Genomic DNA, 19916 nt, shown 5'->3' on the forward strand with positions numbered 1-19916 from the left:
TTAGTTAATACCTTACCATTGGAAATTGTTACAAAAAATATTTCTCTGTGTGTCTGTGAAATTTTGGCCTGTTGCAGTGCATTCCCAAGCAGTGTGCCAGTACTTCCCACACCCATGCAGCAAACCACATTGGAGGCACCCTGGGAAATGAGAAAGAATCAAAGGGCAGGGACCTACTAAGTGGCAAAGGAGGCAGGGACCTCCTTCCACTGCTGCCCACCACCAGATAAGGGAGGGGAGAATCCTATCTCCATTGGAGTAACAGGAGCGTTCAACAGGAGTCCTGGGATTTGGATCCATTGCACTCCTGAGACGTGGTATTTTCTGACTTCATAGGAAAATAGCTTGGTTAACTGAGTCCTGTATACCAATCAAGCTCTGCCCATCTCTCCTGAAAAAGCAGACCTGTCAGCTGGAAAAATGCATTTGATAGGAAGCCTGTATGCATACCATCCTTGGCCACATGGCTGTGGCCAAGGTGGGGAGGGGAGGTGGGGGAGGGGGCAGGGGAAGCTTGGGTGCAGCAATATGCAACACTGCAGCTCCACTGGTGCAACAGCATTCTGTGTGCACAATGGAAATTCCTCTTCCTCTCCTGTCCCCTCTAGTCTTCCATTGCCCCTCAAAATCACCTCCAGACACTTGGGCGACGTGCAGGGGGAGGAGATGAAAAAGAAGTCCCATTGCATCAGTGGCACTATGCCTGCAGAGTAGTGGATGCAACCCACAGGCTGTGATTTCATTAGCTGAGTTTTCTCAACTTATCGTCCCACAGAAGATCATCCCATATAACCAAATAATGATAATGCAGTCCCTGAGATGATTACTGTATGTCAGCATTTCCTGAGTGTTAGTTGAGCAACACTGCTGACTCAGATTGCCTAACACTGATAACTAGAAGTGGCACCCTATACACCAGAGCTTTCCAAACCTTTCGTGTTGGTGACACACTTTTTAGACATGCATCATTTTACGACACAATAATTCAGTTTTACTAGCAAACTGGTAGGCTACTAGCCTGTGCTTGGCTTGAAGAGTTACAAATTCTACAAGCTTGCCATAGTTCATATGGTTTAGCTTGGCCTTTGAGTCCCAACAGGAGAATATCCTGGATTTTAATTGGCCCCAGGAAAGCTTTGCAATCTCTGCAGTGATTACAAGAAGCCGCAGAAACTAGATTCATGTTCCTCTATTTGTTATCTCAGCCTTGTTATGACAGTTTATTTTGGGGGCAAACAGACTCTCAGTTTCTGTTGCTGTTTAAAAGGCAGTAGCCAGTTCTGCATTTTGCCACATCCTTTCCTGCTCCTACTTGTGGTTGATCTTACCAAAAGCGTTATTGTAAGTTGCTGACCTTCCATGCTTAGAAAGATATAAACAGTGCTTTTTTCTAGGGGATGCAGAGGTATGCATACCCCTAAACATTTTGTGAATCTGAGTTTGGCCTCGCTGACGGGCAGTATTTCAATATGAGAAGGAAAATGAGAATACCCCTAAACAATTTTTTAAGAAAAAAAGCACTGGATATAAATATGTTGCAATGTAATGTGGGAGATAGGATAGCACCACATGCTCCTAGATGAGACATCGGCAAGACACACATGTTTACTCTCCCATACGCAAGCTATTGTTTCTTCTCAGTATTTTCCTGTGTTGCATCTTCTCATACATTTCTTGCTTGCTGTTTTTGTGTTACTGTTTTCCTCTCTTTTTCATCCTACTTCCACCTGCCATTTAAGGTCACTGTTTCCATAGCTCACAAATGATTAGCTTAATTCCCTCCTAAAACTGCTGCTTCCATCAAGAGCAATGCCTCATCCCCTGTACTAGTGGTTAGAGCCCATGATGAGATGCAAATTCTAAGTAATAGGACTGAACCATTTATGAGAGTTTAGCATATGCAACATTATTTCCACAACCCATGGTAAAATACTGGCAAAAGTGGCAGAAATGGTGGGAAATGCAACCTGTTTGTTGCATACAGCATCGCTAGATGCTTCCTATGACCTCCAGTAAAAAGGAAGAGATAATTTGCATGAGATGAGCAATGTTTACTAACTACTAGGTAAATGTTTGTTGTCGTAACTGGGGAGATGCATGTGGCTTGTGCGTTGCAGGTGGGGGAGGCTTGGGAGAGGGAGCAATGTGCCTTGTGTGTCCTGTGCATGGAGGCACATTGCACCCTCCATAAGATGAGGATTGGTTGGTAGTCTAGTCATCCTATCAGAAGATTTTGCCCCCCCCCCCCCGGCATTGTTTTCTCCAGATTCAGGTCCTCCCTTTTCCTATATGAGAGAATGGCAGATACTCACTAGGATGGATGAACCTCAAAGGGGCAGGGGTGCCAAACCTACCTGCTGTTCTTGGTCTCTCCAGTGCTTTGTTTTGTCTATTGTTAACTGTGCCTCAAACTTCAGGAGAACAAAAAGGAAGGAGCAAGTGACACTAATAGGAAGGTAAAGAAAAGGAAAAGCTCCAAATGATGCTTGAAATAGAGACACGTGTTAGAAAATGCAACAGGTGTTATTCAGCTAAGTTCTACTCAGAGTAGACCCATTGAAATTAATAGTCATGGCTAACTGTGATTCATTCAATTCAGTGAGTCTACTCTGAGTAGGACTTGGTTGAATGCAATCCGTTTCACAAGTTCTCTTCCATTTATTGTGATCATTCATTCAAAGCATGTTGAGCATCGTGCATTTTATTGCCACCACGACACAGTAGGCTCTAAAGTAGGGGTGGGGAACCTGCAGGCCTCCAGATGTTGATGGACTGCAACTCTAGTTGGTCTTAGCCAACAGGGATTGCCAATGGGCAGAGATGATGGGAGACATAGTCCTACAACATCTGGAAAGCATTGGGATCTCCACCTCTGCTTTAAAGAGGCTTTGTCCATTTGCATTAATAGTAGAAGAGGCTTCAGATACAGTCTTCTCTTTCACTGGCACAGCTTCCTTGATTATAATAGAATTGGATTGTACCAATCAACAGTGTAGCATTAAAAAACAGGGTGAAAGCACTCAGGCCCACTTTGTACAATCAGGAAAATCATGTGGTGAAGCCTTTCTTTGACTGTTCCAACTTGGGCTTGGGGTGGGGGTGGGGCATTTCAGTACTCAAAAAATGGGGGAGGAACCCCCTGCACGTAAAAACCAGCATTTCAAGGAGAAGATTTTAGTCTAATCTACATGGAATGCTATTTGCCTTTATGCGGAGAGATGGTTCTGCCCTAACTCTTGAATGTGTGCATTTAAACGTACCTCATACAATGCCACCAACACCTGCCTCCTCAAAAGGTAAAAGCAGTGAAAAGCTACACTACTTTATTCTGCTGAATCAATAACCTGGCCCAATCTCCTTTCCCCACACTCATTTTTCTCCCCTTTTGATCCTCTGCCTTTTCCAGTATAAAAAGGAAACTATAATGAGAGGTAACAGTAAGTGTGAGGCTAAGGACAAGGGAAAGAATTCACCCCACTATTCTAGGAGCCATTCCAATAGACTAAAAATATATTTTACATAATGGGTGCTAGTTAGTAATAAAGAATGGTTTCTCGTGCTTTTAACAGGATGCATATTCTTTGGAAAGTCTGTCATGTTTATTGATAATGTACACAATGATGTTCACTTGTCAGGTCACAGCAGTGGTTGGGCTGTTGAATTCTAGGATCCAGAGGAGGTGGCTATTGATCTAAATCATTGTTATAATTGGGCATTTCATTAGCTGAGATCACCTATGCAAACCCAACTATCTCCTGATGGGCATCATGAAAACTGCTTTTGTCACCTGCTACGGTTAAAAGAATTTTACACAACATGATATTGATGTGTCTTCACAGTATACAAACATCAGTTTGAATTAATCTCTCTCCTGATTGTCTAGCACAGTTGGCCATTCACTTCCATTGATAAAGTTCTTAAAAATAGAGAGAGAGAAGCATTTTTCTTTTGAGTGGAAGCAAAATATTATCCCTGGGTTCTCTAGTAAGCATACAGTAGTAATCTGAGTTAATTGGTAATTATTAGTGGAAGGAAAGGAATACGTCATTAGGTGCAGCAGATTTGCCTTGCTAGTGACCAAAGTGACCATGTTTGATCAAACATGACACAAACTGACTTAAATGCCTAACATTATTTTCTAGCAATTTTGTTTTCTGAATACAATGGAAAGAATATTTAGGTAACTTATATACCAGTCCATATGCCAAAGAAATCTCTGATCTGTTTACTATACCATGTTGTTTAGTCGTTTAGTCGTGACCCCATGGACCAGAGCATGCCAGGCCCTCCTGTCTTCCACTGCCTCCCGCAGTTTAGTCAAACTCATGCTGGTAGCTTCGAGAACACTATCCAACCATCTTGTCCTCTGTCGTCCCCTTCTCCTTGTGCCCCCCCATCTTTCCCAACATCAGGGTCTTTTCCAGGGAGTCTTCTCTTCTCATGAGGTGGCCAAAGTATTGGAGCCTCAGTTTCATGATCTGTCCTTCCAGTGAGCACTCAGGGCTGATTTCCTTAAGAATAGATACTATACCATAATAATCACAAATAAATACAAATGATACAATAAGAATTAACATTTTAAAGCTGCACAAAACAATTAGATAAGATATCCTCTAAAAACATTTATCTAAACAACAGCAACAAACATATGGCAACCATAATAACTACTACCAGATCCAAAATACAGAAATACTACAGAGACCACCAGTGCTACCTACCAAGTATAATAACAACAACATCATTTATATTATTATATAAAAATATTATTACAGCATATATAAAAACATAGTAAAACATCAAACATTAAAACCCTCCCGATACAGGGCTGCCTTCAGATGTCTTCTAAAAGTTGTGTAATTCTTTATCTCGACATCTGAAGGGAGGGCATTCCACAGGGAGGGTGCCACTACTGAGAAGGCCCTCTGCCTAGTTCCCTGTAACTTCACTTCTCACAGTGAGGGAACCAGCAGAAGACCCTTAGAGGTGCTGAAAGACAAACATTGCCTCCCAGTACATTTCTGAGCACAATTCAAAGTGTTGGTGCTCACCTTTAAATGGCCTCAGCCCAGTATACCTGAAGGAGCGTCTCCACCCCCATCATTCTGCCTGAGGTCCAGCGCTGAGGGCCTTCTGGCGGTTCCCTCTTTGGGAGAAGTAAGGTTGCAGGGAACCAGGCAGAGGGCCTTCTCAGTGGTGGTGCCCGCCCTGTGGAACACTCTCCCATCAGATGTCAAGGAAATAAACAACTATCTGACTTTTAGAAGATATCTGAAGGCAGCCCTGTTTAGGAAAGTTTTTAATGTCTGATGTTTTATTGTATTTTTAATATTTTGTTGGGAGCCACCCAGAGTGGCTGGGGAAACCCAGCCAGATAACTGGGGTATAAATAATATGTTGTTGTTGTTGTTGTTGTTAATCTCACTTCCGCTGCTTTCTCTGCAGTCTTAAGCTCACATTAACAGAGGGGGCAAAATTACATATTCCCCACCCTGGCACTCCTTGTTCTCACCAGGGAACACCCAGTATCATTTCTCCCACATGCATGCACTTAATAAGATTTCTTGCTAATTAACAGTGCAATCCTAGCCATGTGTACTGAGAATTAAATTCTATTGAATTGAATGAGGCTTACCCCCAGCGAAATGGGGTAAGCATTGCAGCTGAAGACTGCAATGTTAAATCAGTAATCTTTGTTAAATCATCCTGGATGTTCAGTCTTGCTTAAGACAGAACAAGTGATCTTAATCAGACTAGGGCTACCTAGTTCGACCTTCTTGGGGAAAATCCCAACAACCAACAAATGCTATATGGTCCACTACAAATTGAGCAGTGGCCCACCAGCGGATTGTGGTCCATCTTTGCAAACCTGTAAAATCATGTGTTTGTTCTACAGGGAACCTCCCCAACCCAATTCATTGTTAACAAACAACAGAAATAGGAGCACAGGCATAGCACTTGCTCTTTTTAAACTAGTTTTTAAAAATTAGGGGCCAGCTTTGAGAGCATGTACTCATAGAATCATAGAGTTGGAAGAGACCACAAGGGCCATCGAGTCCAACCCCCTGCCAAGCAGGAAACACCATCAGAGCACTCCTGACATAAGGTTGTCAAGCCTCTGCTTAAAGACCTCCAAAGAAGGAGACTCCACCACACTCCTTGGCAGCAAATTCCACTGTCGAACAGCTCTTACTGTCAGGAAGTTCTTCCTAATGTTTAGGTGGAATCTTCTTTCTTGTAGTTTGGATCCATTGCTCCGTGTCCGCTTCTCTGGAGCAGCAGAAAACAACCTTTCTCCCTCCTCTATGTGACATCCTTTTATATATTTGAACATGGCTATCATATCACCCCTTAACCTCCTCTTCTCCAGGCTAAACATGCCCAGCTCCCTTAGCCGTTCCTCATAAGGCATCGTTTCCAGGCCTTTGACCATTTTGGTTGCCCTCCTCTGGACGCGTTCCAGTTTGTCAGTGTCCAGCTGTGGTGCCCAGAAGTGGACACAGTACTCCAGGTGAGGTCTGACCAGAGCAGAATACAGTGGCCCTATTACTTCCCTTGATCTATATGCTATACTCCTATTGATGCAGCCCAGAATTGCATTGGCTTTTTTAGCTGCCGCGTCACACTGTTGGCTCATGTCAAGTTTGTGGTCAACCAAGACTCCTAGATCCTTTTCACATGTACTGCTCTCAAGCCAGGTGTCACCCATTTGTATTTGTGCCTCTCATTTTTTTTGTCCAAGTGCAATACTTTACATTTCTCCCTGTTAAAATTCATCTTGTTTGTTTTGGCCCAGTTCTCTAATCTGTCAAGGTTGTTTTGAAGTGTGGTCCTGTCCTCTGGGGTGTTAGCCACTACTCCCAGTTTGGTGTCATCTGCAAATTTGATCAGGATGCCCTTGAGTCCATCATCCAAGTCATTGATAAAGATGTTGAATAAGACCGGGCCCAAGACAGAACCCTGTGGCACCCCACTAGTCACTCTTCTCCAGGATGAAGAGGAACCATTGATGAGCACCCTTTGGGTTCGGTCAGCCAGCCAGTTACAAATCCACTGAGTGGTAGCATAGTCAAGACCGCATTTTACCAGCTTCTTTACAAGAATATCATGGGGCACCTTGTCAAATGCCTTGCTGAAATCAAGGTAGGCTACATCCACTGCGTTCCCTTCATCTACCAGGGTTGTAATTCTGTCAAAAAACGAGATCAGGTTAGTCTGACATGACTTATTATTTTTCAGAGATCCATGCTGACTATTGGTGATCACAGCATTCCTTTCTAGGTGCTCACAGACTGTTTGCTTAATGATCTGCTCCAGAATCTTCCCTGGTATTGATGTCAGACTGACTGGGCGGTAATTATTTGGGTCCTCTCTTTTCCCCTTTTTGAAAATAGGGACAACATTTGCCCTCCTCCAGTCTGCCGGGACTTCGCCTGTTCTCCAGGAATTCTCAAAGATGACTGCCAGTGGTTCTGAAATCACATCTGCCAGTTCTTTTAAAACTCTTGGATGCAGTTCATCTGGCCCTGGAGACTTGAATACATCTAAACTAGCCAAGTATTCTTGTACTTATCTCCTTAGTTATTCTGGGCTATGTTTCCTCTGCTGAATCATTTGCTCCAAATTCTTCAGGTCGGGCATTGTTTTCTTTATCGGAGATGACTGAGCCAAAGAAGGCATTGAGGAGTTCAGCCCTTTCTGTGTCCCCTGTTTGCATTTCACCGTCTTCTCCTCTGAGTGACCCCACTGTTTCTTTGTTCTTCCTTTTACTACGAACATACCCATAAAAGCCTTTTTTGCTGCTTTTAACCTCTCTAGCAAGCCTGAGTTCATTCTGTGCTTTAGCTTTTCTGACTTTGTGTCTACATGTGCTGGCTATTTGTTTGAATTCCTCTTTGGTGGTTTCCCCCCTTTTCCATTTTTTGTACACATCCTTTTTTAATCTTAACTCAGTAAAAGTTCTTTAGATAGCCACCCTGGCTTCTTTAGGCACCTTCCATGTTTCCGTCTCATTGGTATTTCCTGAAGTTGTGCTTTTACTATCTCCCTCTTAACAACTCCCAGCCATCATGAACTCCCTTTCCTTTTAGTATTACTATCCATGGGATCTCACCCAGCACTTCCCTAAGTTTTATGAAGTCGGCTTTCTTAAAGTCAAGAAATTGAGTCCTAGTATGCTTGGCTGCTCCTTTCTGCTGTATAGTAAACTTCAGAAGAGCATGATCACTCTTGCCTAGTGATCCTTCCACTTCTACCCCACTAACCAGGTCATCAACATTGGTTAGGACCAGATCTAAAATGGCTGTTCCTCTTGTTGCTTCTCCCACTTTCTGGACAGTGAAGTTGTCTGCAAGGCCAGTGAGGAATCTGTTTGACCTTATGCTCTTGGCTGAGTTTGACATCCAACAAATATCCGGGTAATTGAAGTCCCCCATTACTACTATCTCCCTTCCTTTTGCATGCTTGGCCATCTGCTCCAGGAAGGCATCATCTATGTCCTCCGTTTGGCTTGGGGATCTATAGTAAACTCCCACAATGAGGTCCCTGTTATTCTTTTCTCCCTTAATTTTGACCCAAATGCTCTCACTTTGGCTTTGAGGTTCTAAATCTTGGATCTCTTCACAGGTATACACATCCCTGACATATAACGCCACTCCTCCTCCTTTCTTGTCTGGTCTGTTTCTCTGAAATAGATTGTATCCCTCCATTATTACATTCCAATCGTGGGACTTATCCCACCAGGTTTCAGTGATGCCTATTATGTCATATTTAGTTTGCTGTACCAAGAGCTCAAGCTCATCTTGTTTATTTCCCATGCTTTGCGCATTAGTGTACAGACATTGAAGTCCATTAATCATTCCCCCGTGTCACTTATTTAAGGATTTTTTCCTCCCACCACTAGGTCTGCGTGCTGTTTGCTCCATTTGGTCTATGACATTTGGATGATCATCTTCATCAATTGATAGACTCCTACCTTCAGGAGCACTGTCTCCCTCCCCCACATTAGTCAGTTTAAAGCCCTCCTGATGAGGTTTCTGAGAATCCAAACCGTTCCTGTTTACACCATTTGCAAAGCCAGCTGTTCACTTCCACTTTTTTTCCCTCTCTCCCTGGGCCACGTCGTTCAACTGGGAGGACAGATGAGATGACAATTTGTGCATTTAATTACTTCAATTTCCTGCCCAGAGCCTCGTAATCTCTTTTGATCTTCTGGAGGCTATTGCTTGCAGTGTCATTGGTTCCCACATGAACCAAGAGGAAGGGATATTTGTCAGTGGGTTTTATGATTCCTTGCAGTCGTTCAGTTACATCTTGGATCTTAGCCCCGGGGAGACAGCACACTTCCCGAGACATCTTGTCAGGCCCACAGATCACTGCTTCTGTTCCCCTCAGTAGGGAATCCCCTATCACCACTACACGCCTCCTCTTAGGTTTGGTCGGGGTTCTTCCGTGAGCTGTCCGTTCCAAGGTCGCCTGCACATTCCCTGGGGACTGACTTTGCTGCTCGTCTTCATATACCTGATCGACTGTAATGAGGGAGAGATCCTCAAATGGAGTCTGCTCTTCGTCTTCCATGCTAGGGGAAAGGACCTCAAAGCGATTGTGTATTTCTAAACAATCAGAGCGAACCCTGGGCCTCCTACTTCTTTGAGTCACGTTTCTCCATATATCTGGCTCCTGTGTTGGTGAACTAGCCTCCTTCTCAGGGGAGTCCTTGGTGGAGACAGTGTGCTCTGTTGCTTCCAAGAAGAGCTCCAGCTCTCTAATTCTTTGGAGCGTAGCTACACGTTCCTCCAGTTGCTGGACATTGTCTTCAAAGAGGGCAATCAACATGCAATTGCTGCAGGTAAAGCTGCCTGCAACCTTTGGCAAGATGGCAAACATTGCGCAGGAACCGCAGGCGACTGCAGCTTTTCCCTCCCCCTCCATCTTGAGAACGTGTCATTGGGGGTGGCTACAGCGGTCCTCCATCATAAAAAGCGTGAAGACAGGACAAATAACTCCCCCCCCCAAAAAAAACCTAGGTCTCCCCCAACAAACTTTTGAGACTAGCTCCCCTAAATCTAAAAGATGGATCAAACTGCGCACGCCGCTAGGTGCGTGCTGCTGCCCTGCAAGCTCTGATAAGCTCCTCCCACAGCTAATCACCTGCCTCAACAGAAACCCTTCCCCCTCTGACCTTTGCACAGGGAGAGCAGCTAATCAGCCACAAAGAAACACACACCAAGAAAACCCAAGAAAACTCTCTATCTCTGTGCCTGCTTTTCTCAGAGGCAAATCCCTTTTCACACTTAACCATGTGAAACAATTGACCTTAAGTACAGTTAATGTCAGAACTCAGAAATTGCTTAATTACAGTTAAGGACAGACTTCTGCTCCTTGCAGCTTACAAATCTGATATTTGACAGTTGGAGAGACCACAACAGAGGAAAGGGAGAGGTATGGTTTGAATACATGCAAATGCAATTACACATACCTAGATTTCATTTCCCTTTCATTGGAATGAGAAAACACACCTCAAGGAAGCATACAGGGGTGTGTGGGTGTTTTTATAGATTTAGATACAGATGCACACATAAATACGTTTGAACTCTGGACTATACTTTTTTACACCTGAAAGTTGTGCTCTCAACTTTCTTTAGGTAGGCACAATAGCTGTACATAGCTGTACCTTTTTCTTATTTGCTGGTTTTTAAGTGCACTATAAATGCACTATAAATAATGAGAAATAGAGTGATAATGTCTTGAAGTCTTAAAACAGCTTCTCTGGAAAGCCACTCCAGCCACCCTCTTGGGAAGAAAAATCCCCTAACTGCCCAAAAGGTGTAATTTAGGTCCCTAGTCTGAAATTGGTATGGGGCTTTGCTGAGTTTGCAGATTTCTCTCTGAGCAGTGTTGCACCTCAGTTGACTGCAGTGCCAGAGCTCAGAGATAATATGGAAACGTCACTCCCTTGGGACTCAAATCATTGCTTGCCAGGCCTGATGCTTGTCATAGAACTTTTTATGTTCTGCATGTTTGTTTATGTTCTGCATGTCTGACACCATCTAATTAAAAGCCAGCAGAATCAGAAGCTGTTGCAAGGCACTTTGACTTGGACTGGTAGGACTGAAATAGGAGAACCTTGCAGTTCATTAAAATGGTATATAACACTACTTTACGCTCTCTCTAAAGATCCAGTGTGGAAGGTGCAACAGGGGCTTGACACTAATGAGCCCCAGAAATATGAAACAAATGTCTGAAGGTGCTGTTCTGTTGCGAAGAGAATCCTTGGCAACTTTCTCTCTCTGCATCTTGTTGACTTTTTGCCCATTAGAGTATTATCCTTTAGTGTCATAACTTAGCCCAGAGTCAGACATGTGACCTGACAATGCATATCCTGTTGACTTCAGTGAGACTCTGGTGGAGGAGAGCAGGCATTTGATCTCTCATTTAAGGAGTTTTGCCCCATTGAGTATTTTTTAAAATAATGATATTATTATTATTATTATTAATAATAATAATAATTTCTCACATACAAGCACAGGTGTTAGCCTAAGAATGATGATAAACAGAGATGCTGCCTAATTAAAGAGATCCAAGATTTGGCTAGCTGCATGAGTTGTAATTGATGAATTATTTAAGCAAATCTTCATATATTTGCATATGAATATAATAGCTCTGAAATGAAAAGTGTGCATTTCTTTGCTTTTAGATGGGCAGCATTTTTTTAGAAGGAATTCCCTCCTATGCATGTCAAGAAGGGAAAGTCTTCTAAGGTAACACTTGCTGTTTTTCTAAATGTTTGCATTAGACAAATGTTAATTTCTTTGTTTTTAAATCTGCCAGCTAATCAGAAACACATTTTAATTGATCAAAAGTATTGTAATCAGTTGCCTGATTGCAGCACTAATAATAAGGCTATCACAGATCCAATCCATGTTAACCCTTTGTAGATTAAAACACACACAGTAACAATCAGTTTGGAATCACATAACTGTACTGCAAGAAAGTAGTATGAATAAAACAATACAAGTAGCAAACTTGATGGAAGGTATTATGCACGACACCATTTGCAAATAAAAAAATTCAGGCCTTCATAGAAAACGTTTATAAACTGTTAAAAACATCAAAAAACAATAAACATCTGAAGTGAATTTAAACACAGATGTAACTGTTCAATCATGTGCCTTGATGGGCCCAACAAAACACAAAAGTTTTTGGTAGGAGTCTACAGGAGTACAGTTATGGCACCTTCCTATGTCAGTAGGGGAATTCCAAAGTCAAGTTCTGTCACACTAAAGGAATGACTCTTTACACATACAGAATGGGCACTGTGTGGCTCTTGTAGAAGCACATCATTGCTGTGATTTGCAATCATTCATCAACCACAGAAATGACACCTAGTCTCAGCAGCTGCAGGCCTTTCAGTTCTGAGGCTTTCTCTCTTAACATCTCAGGATGTTGGCTTTGTTTCTATACCCTGTCAACTCCGAACCCAGGTCTACTAGGAACAAGCATGTTTTAGGATGCTCTCATCTTCATGCATCTTGCATATTCATTTAGGAAGGTGAGTCATAATGCGGGTGTTGGGAAGAGCTCCAGGGGAGAGGACAGGAAAGAGAAGAAGTCCTTCTGTGTGATCAAAAGTCCATTCCACTTACACACAGACAACACGGAATGACACCCAATATCATCATAAACTCAGTGAGAGCAATAATACTGCTTGTTTATGTAGTGAGCCTTGCTTTAAATGCATATTTAACACAGAGGTGTAATCACCCGAAAAGGCAGGATGCATAGCATGCTGTTCCTAGAAGTGTATTCTTACTACTGTAGATCAGAAGAGCCCACTGAAAACCCCTAATAGCACTTACCTTTGAATTTGCATGTGCGTTGAGGATGCAGAACCACAGCTGTCAGCTCTGTTGCATCTCAGCTACAATATTTGAGAACTTGAACTTTGAAAAGTGAAAAATCCTAAATCCTCAGACCAATAAATGTGCTTTTGCATTTGTATCAGTTTCATGTGTGCGGGTTTTTGTTACCAGATTTTCTTTTTCAGAGACCCGAGTTGACTCAGTTCTGTAGAGGTGGTTTGGTGAGTCCTTTACTTCTTTACTAAAGAGGCCTGGGGCTCTTCTCATCATTAGCTAATAGATTTTCAAATTTACACATGGACCCATGAGGCCATGTACCATTTTTCCTAGCTGAGAGCTGCATTTCTTAGGACTTTGAGAAAATCTGATGAGGTACAGAGAAACACTTCAGAGTTGGAAATGGCCTCAGAGATTATATTATTGCTTATGTCCTGTATAGAATCTTATTAGAAAACACATCCCACTTACTAAGCATTCTTGCTATTGTGTATGTTTAATCACATCTGGGATTGGTGCTGAACTAAATTTGAGGCAAGAAAGGCTACTTTGATTAAGGATTCATCAACCTTGACCTTCAGTCAAAATGAAAGTCTGCCTAGAAAAACACTGCTAGGAGGCTAGATAAACCATTTCTTCTTTTATCCATCTTTTTAAAATAATAATAATAATAATAATAATAATAATAATAATAATAATAATAAATATATCATACATTCTCTGTATGAGTGTCCATAATGCCAGCCTTAGATAAAGAAATCATTCATTTGGAAGAATCACCTGTTGCTGTATCCAGAGCTAGATTCCTGTTGCAAGATTCGCTGTTCAAAGCCTAACAGTATAGTCGTCATAATGAATCAGTACATTCACTGATTTACATATGCTGCAGATAATGGACACAATCCAGCAGCATTGTCCTGCTCAAGAGGACATTCAGCTGGATTCTGCCCATTTTGGTGTGTGTTTTTTAACCAATTATGTTTGTAGATCCCTGTAACTTTTACAAGATCAAAGATGCCATTTTGTAATGTTGGATCCCCATTACTGGCAAGGGCACATGGACCTGAAAGAAAACAACTTTCACTTTTCAGTTCAGATTTGTGAAAGATTCAGGGAAGAGGTGGAAGAGATGTCTTTTTTGCTTGTAGACCACCTGGAGGTTATTGAAAAGCAATAAATGTTGTATTCCATTTTTATGAATGCCTCCTTTCAAGGTAGCCTCACCTAAAGTCACCTTACAGTATAGCGCAACTACATAGTGTGCTCAGAGGGACATGCAATGCAATAAACCAGACTCATTGCTGAAACAATATATTGCAGCAGGCACCCTCTGCTAAGCTGAAACACGCTTGTACGAGATGAAGACAGAGCTTGCAATTTTGTATTAAAGGGAATCTGCAAGAAGCTTTACAAAAAGTTCTACATTTTAATTTTAGGAGAGATAAAGAATTTGCAGTGGGTTTCCTCCTCTCAGATATAGTATGATCTCCTGATCATGTATGACAGATTTCCTGACTAAGATTCCACCTTGATTGAAGGGCAAGACCACACAACCTTTAATTGAGAAATCCTTCCTTGCATCACACTTAGTTCAGCAGTCCCTGGAGTAATTAGGTATTAGCATAGCAAAGATCCCAAGTAGATGAGAGACATAAACCACCAAGACCATAAATGTGCAGCAGAACCATATGTTGGGAAGGAGAAGTAGTGTGTGTGTGAAGTCTAAAAGCCAGCTGACCCAATCAGAAGAGGCCCTCATGCATTAGCCCATTCAGTCTTCAACTGAATATACCCAAAGGTTGGGTATATGTATTTATTATGTAGTTTCTCATATTTTTACTCCACCATTTGACAACAGTCCTTATATTGGCATGCAATAAAAACAAAAAAGAGCCATTTTCCATCAGTCCCCTGATAAGATTTTAGAGACAGGAAACAGAACAGGGGAGGGAAAATTCAAGGACAGGAAGGACTTAAACATGGAATTTACAGGTCAGATATAAATAAATAATTTCAAAAAGGATATATAATATGGGGGAGGGGGACAAGGATGCTGTCAGACCTGGATCATGTTCAGTAGAGGGTGCAGTGAGGGAGAAGGAGATGAAGGCCATCTGTATACAATGGCAGCGGCACTGAGTGAGCAAAGCTGACCCTGCTGCTTTTAGAGACTGTTTAGAAGCACCAATTTTTCAGTTAAGCATTATATACATTGATTAAACAGGAAGGGGGCAGACGGAAAAGAAAACAGGGTTCCTTCACTTTTAATAGTTGTATGAAACTATTGTCAGAGCAGGGCCCCTGTCCTCTCCTTGCCATATTCTGGGAATACCACCTAGAATGCTCTGTCCTGTTGGTGCAAGGAGATATCTTACATTGGTGTGGGCTGGTCTCCCTGCAGATCCCTCCTTTGTTCAGAGCAGGGTTGTGATGCACAAGTTAACTCCTCATCTGACATCCCTCAGATCACCAGTTTGGTACCCACTGTAGGAGTTTTGGGGCTTACATAGCATGCTGTGCCCAGAAAGAAGGCATGAGCATGGAGTAGGTCAACAAGGTGACTGTGGGAAATGGCTCAAGGATGGACAAGGCAGTGGACTTAACAAACAATGACAGATATACTAGAGCAAATCCCAGCCTGGGCCAAGTGAAATTATCTGAAGAAATGAATCAAAAGGGAGGTTAGGCCTGGATTCCAGTGGCCTATCCATGCCACTGCTTGCTAGGGAAAGATTAACTCTTTCAGTTGCTACAGAGAACATAATCAGCCTAATTAAACCTCTCAACATGTGATTCCAGGATCTCCCATTGTTCAGTGATTAATACCCTGCTGTTTTTAATGTTTGTTAACAAATTGTTATCTGTGTGGTAAGGTGTTAAGAGTATAAAACAATACTAGATTTTGGAAGGGAAGTTGCTACATGCATAATAGAAATCACTATTCAGCTTTGATGGTACACAGAGAATGGAAATAACTTTATAAATGTTATTACAGGGAGTCTAGCTAAAAACATTTTTAAAAACTACCCAATTCCATCTTGCTTTTCTTTTCTTGCTTTGCTTTTCCTTCCTTCCTTTTTTTAAATGCACGTTTTCAAACTATAAGTGTTGGCACCCTCATTCAACATTCTCCAGCCACTGAATGCTTAACCAAACACAAGATCTTACACAACCTCCCAGGACACACACACACTGTGGAGAAACCTCTTGGCAAAGCTCTAGAAGGTGAACTGTGTGGTAGCAAAAATGGCAAAGGGTCTAAAGGAATCCTTAACATGAATACATTGTACAACCGTACCTTGGTTTTTGAACAGCTTAGTTTTCAAACATTTTGGCTCCCGAACACCGCAAACTTGGAAGTGACTGTGCCAGTTTGTGAACTATTTTTGGAAGCCGAATGTCTGATGGGGCTTTTGCAGCTTCTGATAAGCTGCAGGTTTTCAAACATTTAGGAAGTCGAATGGACTTCTGGAACAGATTCTGTTTGACTTCCAAGGTATGACTGTATTGTGCTTTTGTGGACTGCTCCTTACTTTGTCAGATGTATAACATGAAGGGTGATTCAGTGGAGGACAGGATTCACTTAACAGTTGTGTAGAAGAGGGCACAGGGTAAGCATAATCGAACAACAACCAGGACCCACGGTTGACCCTTGAGGATGGGCATATTTTTATTCTTACTGATGGAAGAAACAAGCCTTACTCATTGTAGTATGTAATATGTGTTTATGGGTTTTGCAGAGATGGGGAGAGAGTTCTGACAGGGACTGAATCAAATAGTTTCCACCCTTTGCCTTCTAGCTGGCTCGCCACAATAAAGTACTGCAGCACATGCTGAAGCCTGGGTCTGATCCAGAAGAAGAAGAAGATGCTTTGAAGCACTATGCTAATCACACAGCCCAGATTGAGGTAAAGCGTTGTTCACTGAATGCAAAACATGTAGAGTCAACACACTTGGACCTCTGGAAAATGCCTCTGAACCTCCCAGTTCCATGAACGTCAAAGTTAGCCATCTCGTTAAGAATCTTCATTGCAGGGAGTGGAGTAGATGAAGCTGGAGATAATTTCTAGTCCTTTATTTAAATGAGTCATCCACTTGAGTTCCACTCTAAGGGACAGTGCATTAAAAGAGGGAGGGGGATGTGACAGCCACCATTCAGTTATGAACAATGTGAAGAAGGATGTGCAGAGTAGACTAAATTAAGTACCGTATTTTTCTGTGTTAAACCTCATGCCCCCATGTATAAGATGCCCCCTCTTTTCTGGGACTCCAAATTGAGAAAATTTGGGGAGATTGCCCAGAGTTGTTGAGCTTTTTTTGGGAGGATTGCCCACAGTTGCTGAGCTTTTGGGGGGGGGGTTGCCAAGAATTGTTCACCCACAGGACTGCAACAGCCAATCGTGTGCACGTCGACAAATCCACTAATCATCTGTACACTCGCCGAAAGCAAGCGCCCATCACCCGCCCAATTGCCGCAGTAGCCAGTGGCCTTGTCGCACCCACCAATCACCCACAATTGCAGCAGCCACCAATTGCCCGTCCCACCTCTCCACTATCCGTGTAGATAGATAGATAGGTAATTTATTACGGTCGGAGACCAGCTTATAAAACACACTTGGGGGTACAGTCACAGAAGGAAAACAAACAATTAAAACAATATACAGCAATAAATTTAAAAACAATGTACAACAATAAACTACTGCAGGTAGTTGACCCAGAGTCACCCATAGATCCGAGTTGGGGGATTTTCTTAACAAACTAGTTTGAGTTGGGAGATGGTCTGCGCCTGCAGACCTATACACAGAATCTGGTGACCATGCTAGTCATTTTCTGATTCTTGCCTAACAGGAAAAGGTCAAATTTTTGCTTTTCTGGGAGGTCAGCGAGCCTCACCAGTAGGGGATCAATGGTCTTACTACATGCCTCTTCATAAAAGGAACATCTAAAGAACAAGTGCTCTGGGCTTCTATCTCCCCCAATGAACAGGCGCAAAGTCACTGAGCTCCTTCCAGGACCGGTGAGGGCAGAGCTGAGCTTCTGGCGAGTGTAAAGGCCCTTCTTGCATTTTTATATACAAGAAAGAAGAGATATGCCACCGGTGCTTATACACTATCCATGTATAAGATGACCCCCAATTTTTAGCATAATTTTTAAATAAAATAACTTTGACTTATACACAGATAAATACTGTATTTCTTCACACAGCACACAATCTAGAAATTACCAGCACAAGGTTTGGTGGTGGCCACTAGCCTAGGTGGATTTTGAAAGGATTAAGAGACGTTAACGAGTTATTCTCTTTTTAAATTTTTTAATTAGTGATTAGCAGGGCTTTTCTTCAGCTAGAACTCACCTCTCAAGTGGGCGCCATTTCCATTATAAGAGAACAAGTGAGGCATTCATGGCAGCGCCATGGTGCAGGTTGATGGTGCCCAGGGACAGGGCACGGCGGATGGCCATGGCAACCCAAGCCCTCTCCACTGGCCAAGCCACAGGGGTCTGACAGGAGATGGAGGAGACTAGGCAGTGTGCACAGAGTTTAGCAAAGTGAAGGGAGGGAGAAATAGGCTTGAAGCTGCCCAGCAAGGAGGGCAGACCTGAAGGCTGTGGCACCATGCTCACGAAAAAGGAGGCAGCTGCCAGAGCCTCTCCTCTCCTTGGTGGGTGGCAGCAATGGCGCCCTCCCCTCCATCTCAGCTGGCCAAGGGGTGGGGCATGTGCAGGTGGCAGCACCGCCCTAGCCCTGAAGGCCCAGCCTGGGATTGTCTTGTCTTGCCTCCTCATGGCTCTGGTCTTGATAAGGGAACCTGTCATTGGGGTGCCTGTTTGTGCCGCCTTGCACCTCTTCAAAAATCTGTGCCTGCAGCCCTCCTGACCCTCCACATGCTACACCCCTGGTTCATGGTGAGTTCTGGCATCTTATTTTCTAGAAAAACAGCACAGTAGTTATAAGCCATTATGACTAAATGCAGCAGTATACTTCAAAGTATCATTTCTTGGGGGCAGACAATGCTTAATGGCCAGCACCACTGTGTCCCAAGCTTCTGCACCAGTGTTCTCCAAGCTGGTGGCATCCAGATGTTTTGGACTACAACTCTCATCAGCCCCAGCCAGCATGGCCTAATGACTTGGAATTAGTGCCTAGAACATCTGAGGACACCAGCTTGGGGACGGCTGGTCTAGACAATCTGGCTGACCTTTGCTGGAAACAAAACAAAGGACCTTAGTCTAATCCAGCAAGGCAAATCTTATGTTCATATGACTATAGCAAACTACTTTTGGACTTGGAACATGGGAATTTCATGCCAGAGATTTTGAAATGGGCACTGCTTTTCTAAGATTTTAGCTCTGAGGATACTGATCCCAGTGTCTTTAAACTCGTTCGCATGGGGGATCCCGCCACAACCAAAGAAATGCATTTTTCTCATAAAACTGCTGTTTTAACTTGCATCAAGAAGCTTGAGCAGTTGAGAAAGCGTTGTGCCCATTTATCAAGATAGTCAAAACTGAATCATTTGCATCAGTATAGAATGAATTTAGCATTTAATGGGACATTTTAATTGTTTGCCTTGTGTATCAGTTTTGGCCCAAACTGAAGCCACTTTTCAAACCTTAAATTTCAGGTGTTGACAGTAGGACCTGGAATGGCACAATCTTCTTGATTAAGTGTTCAGATGGCAAAACGCTGAGACTATTTGCTCAGGTTCTGAATGCTAATTGTGGGGAAAATTTGTCCTGGCAAGTAAACAAATCAGCACAGAAGGACTTCATCCTGCATAATAATATATGTCCTTCCTGTACTTCAGCTCTCACTGTAGCATTGCATTCCAGCTGATAAACCTTGGTCCACACTTTAAAGTTTGTGGAGGGACACCATTTCAGTCCTAGTCTCTAGAGCCTCTAGGGCAGAAGTCCTCATAGCTGCTCTGAAAAGGCAAGCAGATGAACCTGGTGCTTTGTTGGACACACCACAGCTTTTCCACATAGTGCTAAACCATGATTTAATGTTACATACAAATACAGTCAGCATGTTGCTTTTTAGACATTCAGGGCCACACATTA

At 42.8% G+C, this 19916-nt stretch overlaps 1 protein-coding gene across 7 annotated transcripts in view; it reads left to right on the forward strand.

The window, feature by feature from the left end:
* ITPR2 (inositol 1,4,5-trisphosphate receptor type 2) overlaps nt 1–19916 on the forward strand; it is a 334430-nt gene that overhangs the window by 277422 nt on the left and 37092 nt on the right. For all 7 annotated transcript variants that reach the window (XM_083574843.1, XM_083574846.1, XM_083574847.1 and 4 more), the window contains one exon: nt 16655–16762. In XM_083574843.1, coding sequence (XP_083430969.1) covers nt 16655–16762 — 108 coding nt within the window. The remainder of the gene's footprint in view (nt 1–16654; nt 16763–19916) is intronic.

Source organism: Podarcis filfolensis (genome assembly GCF_964270895.1).
Source record: "Podarcis filfolensis genome assembly, chromosome: 10".
NCBI classification, from domain to species: Eukaryota; Metazoa; Chordata; class Lepidosauria; order Squamata; family Lacertidae; genus Podarcis; species Podarcis filfolensis.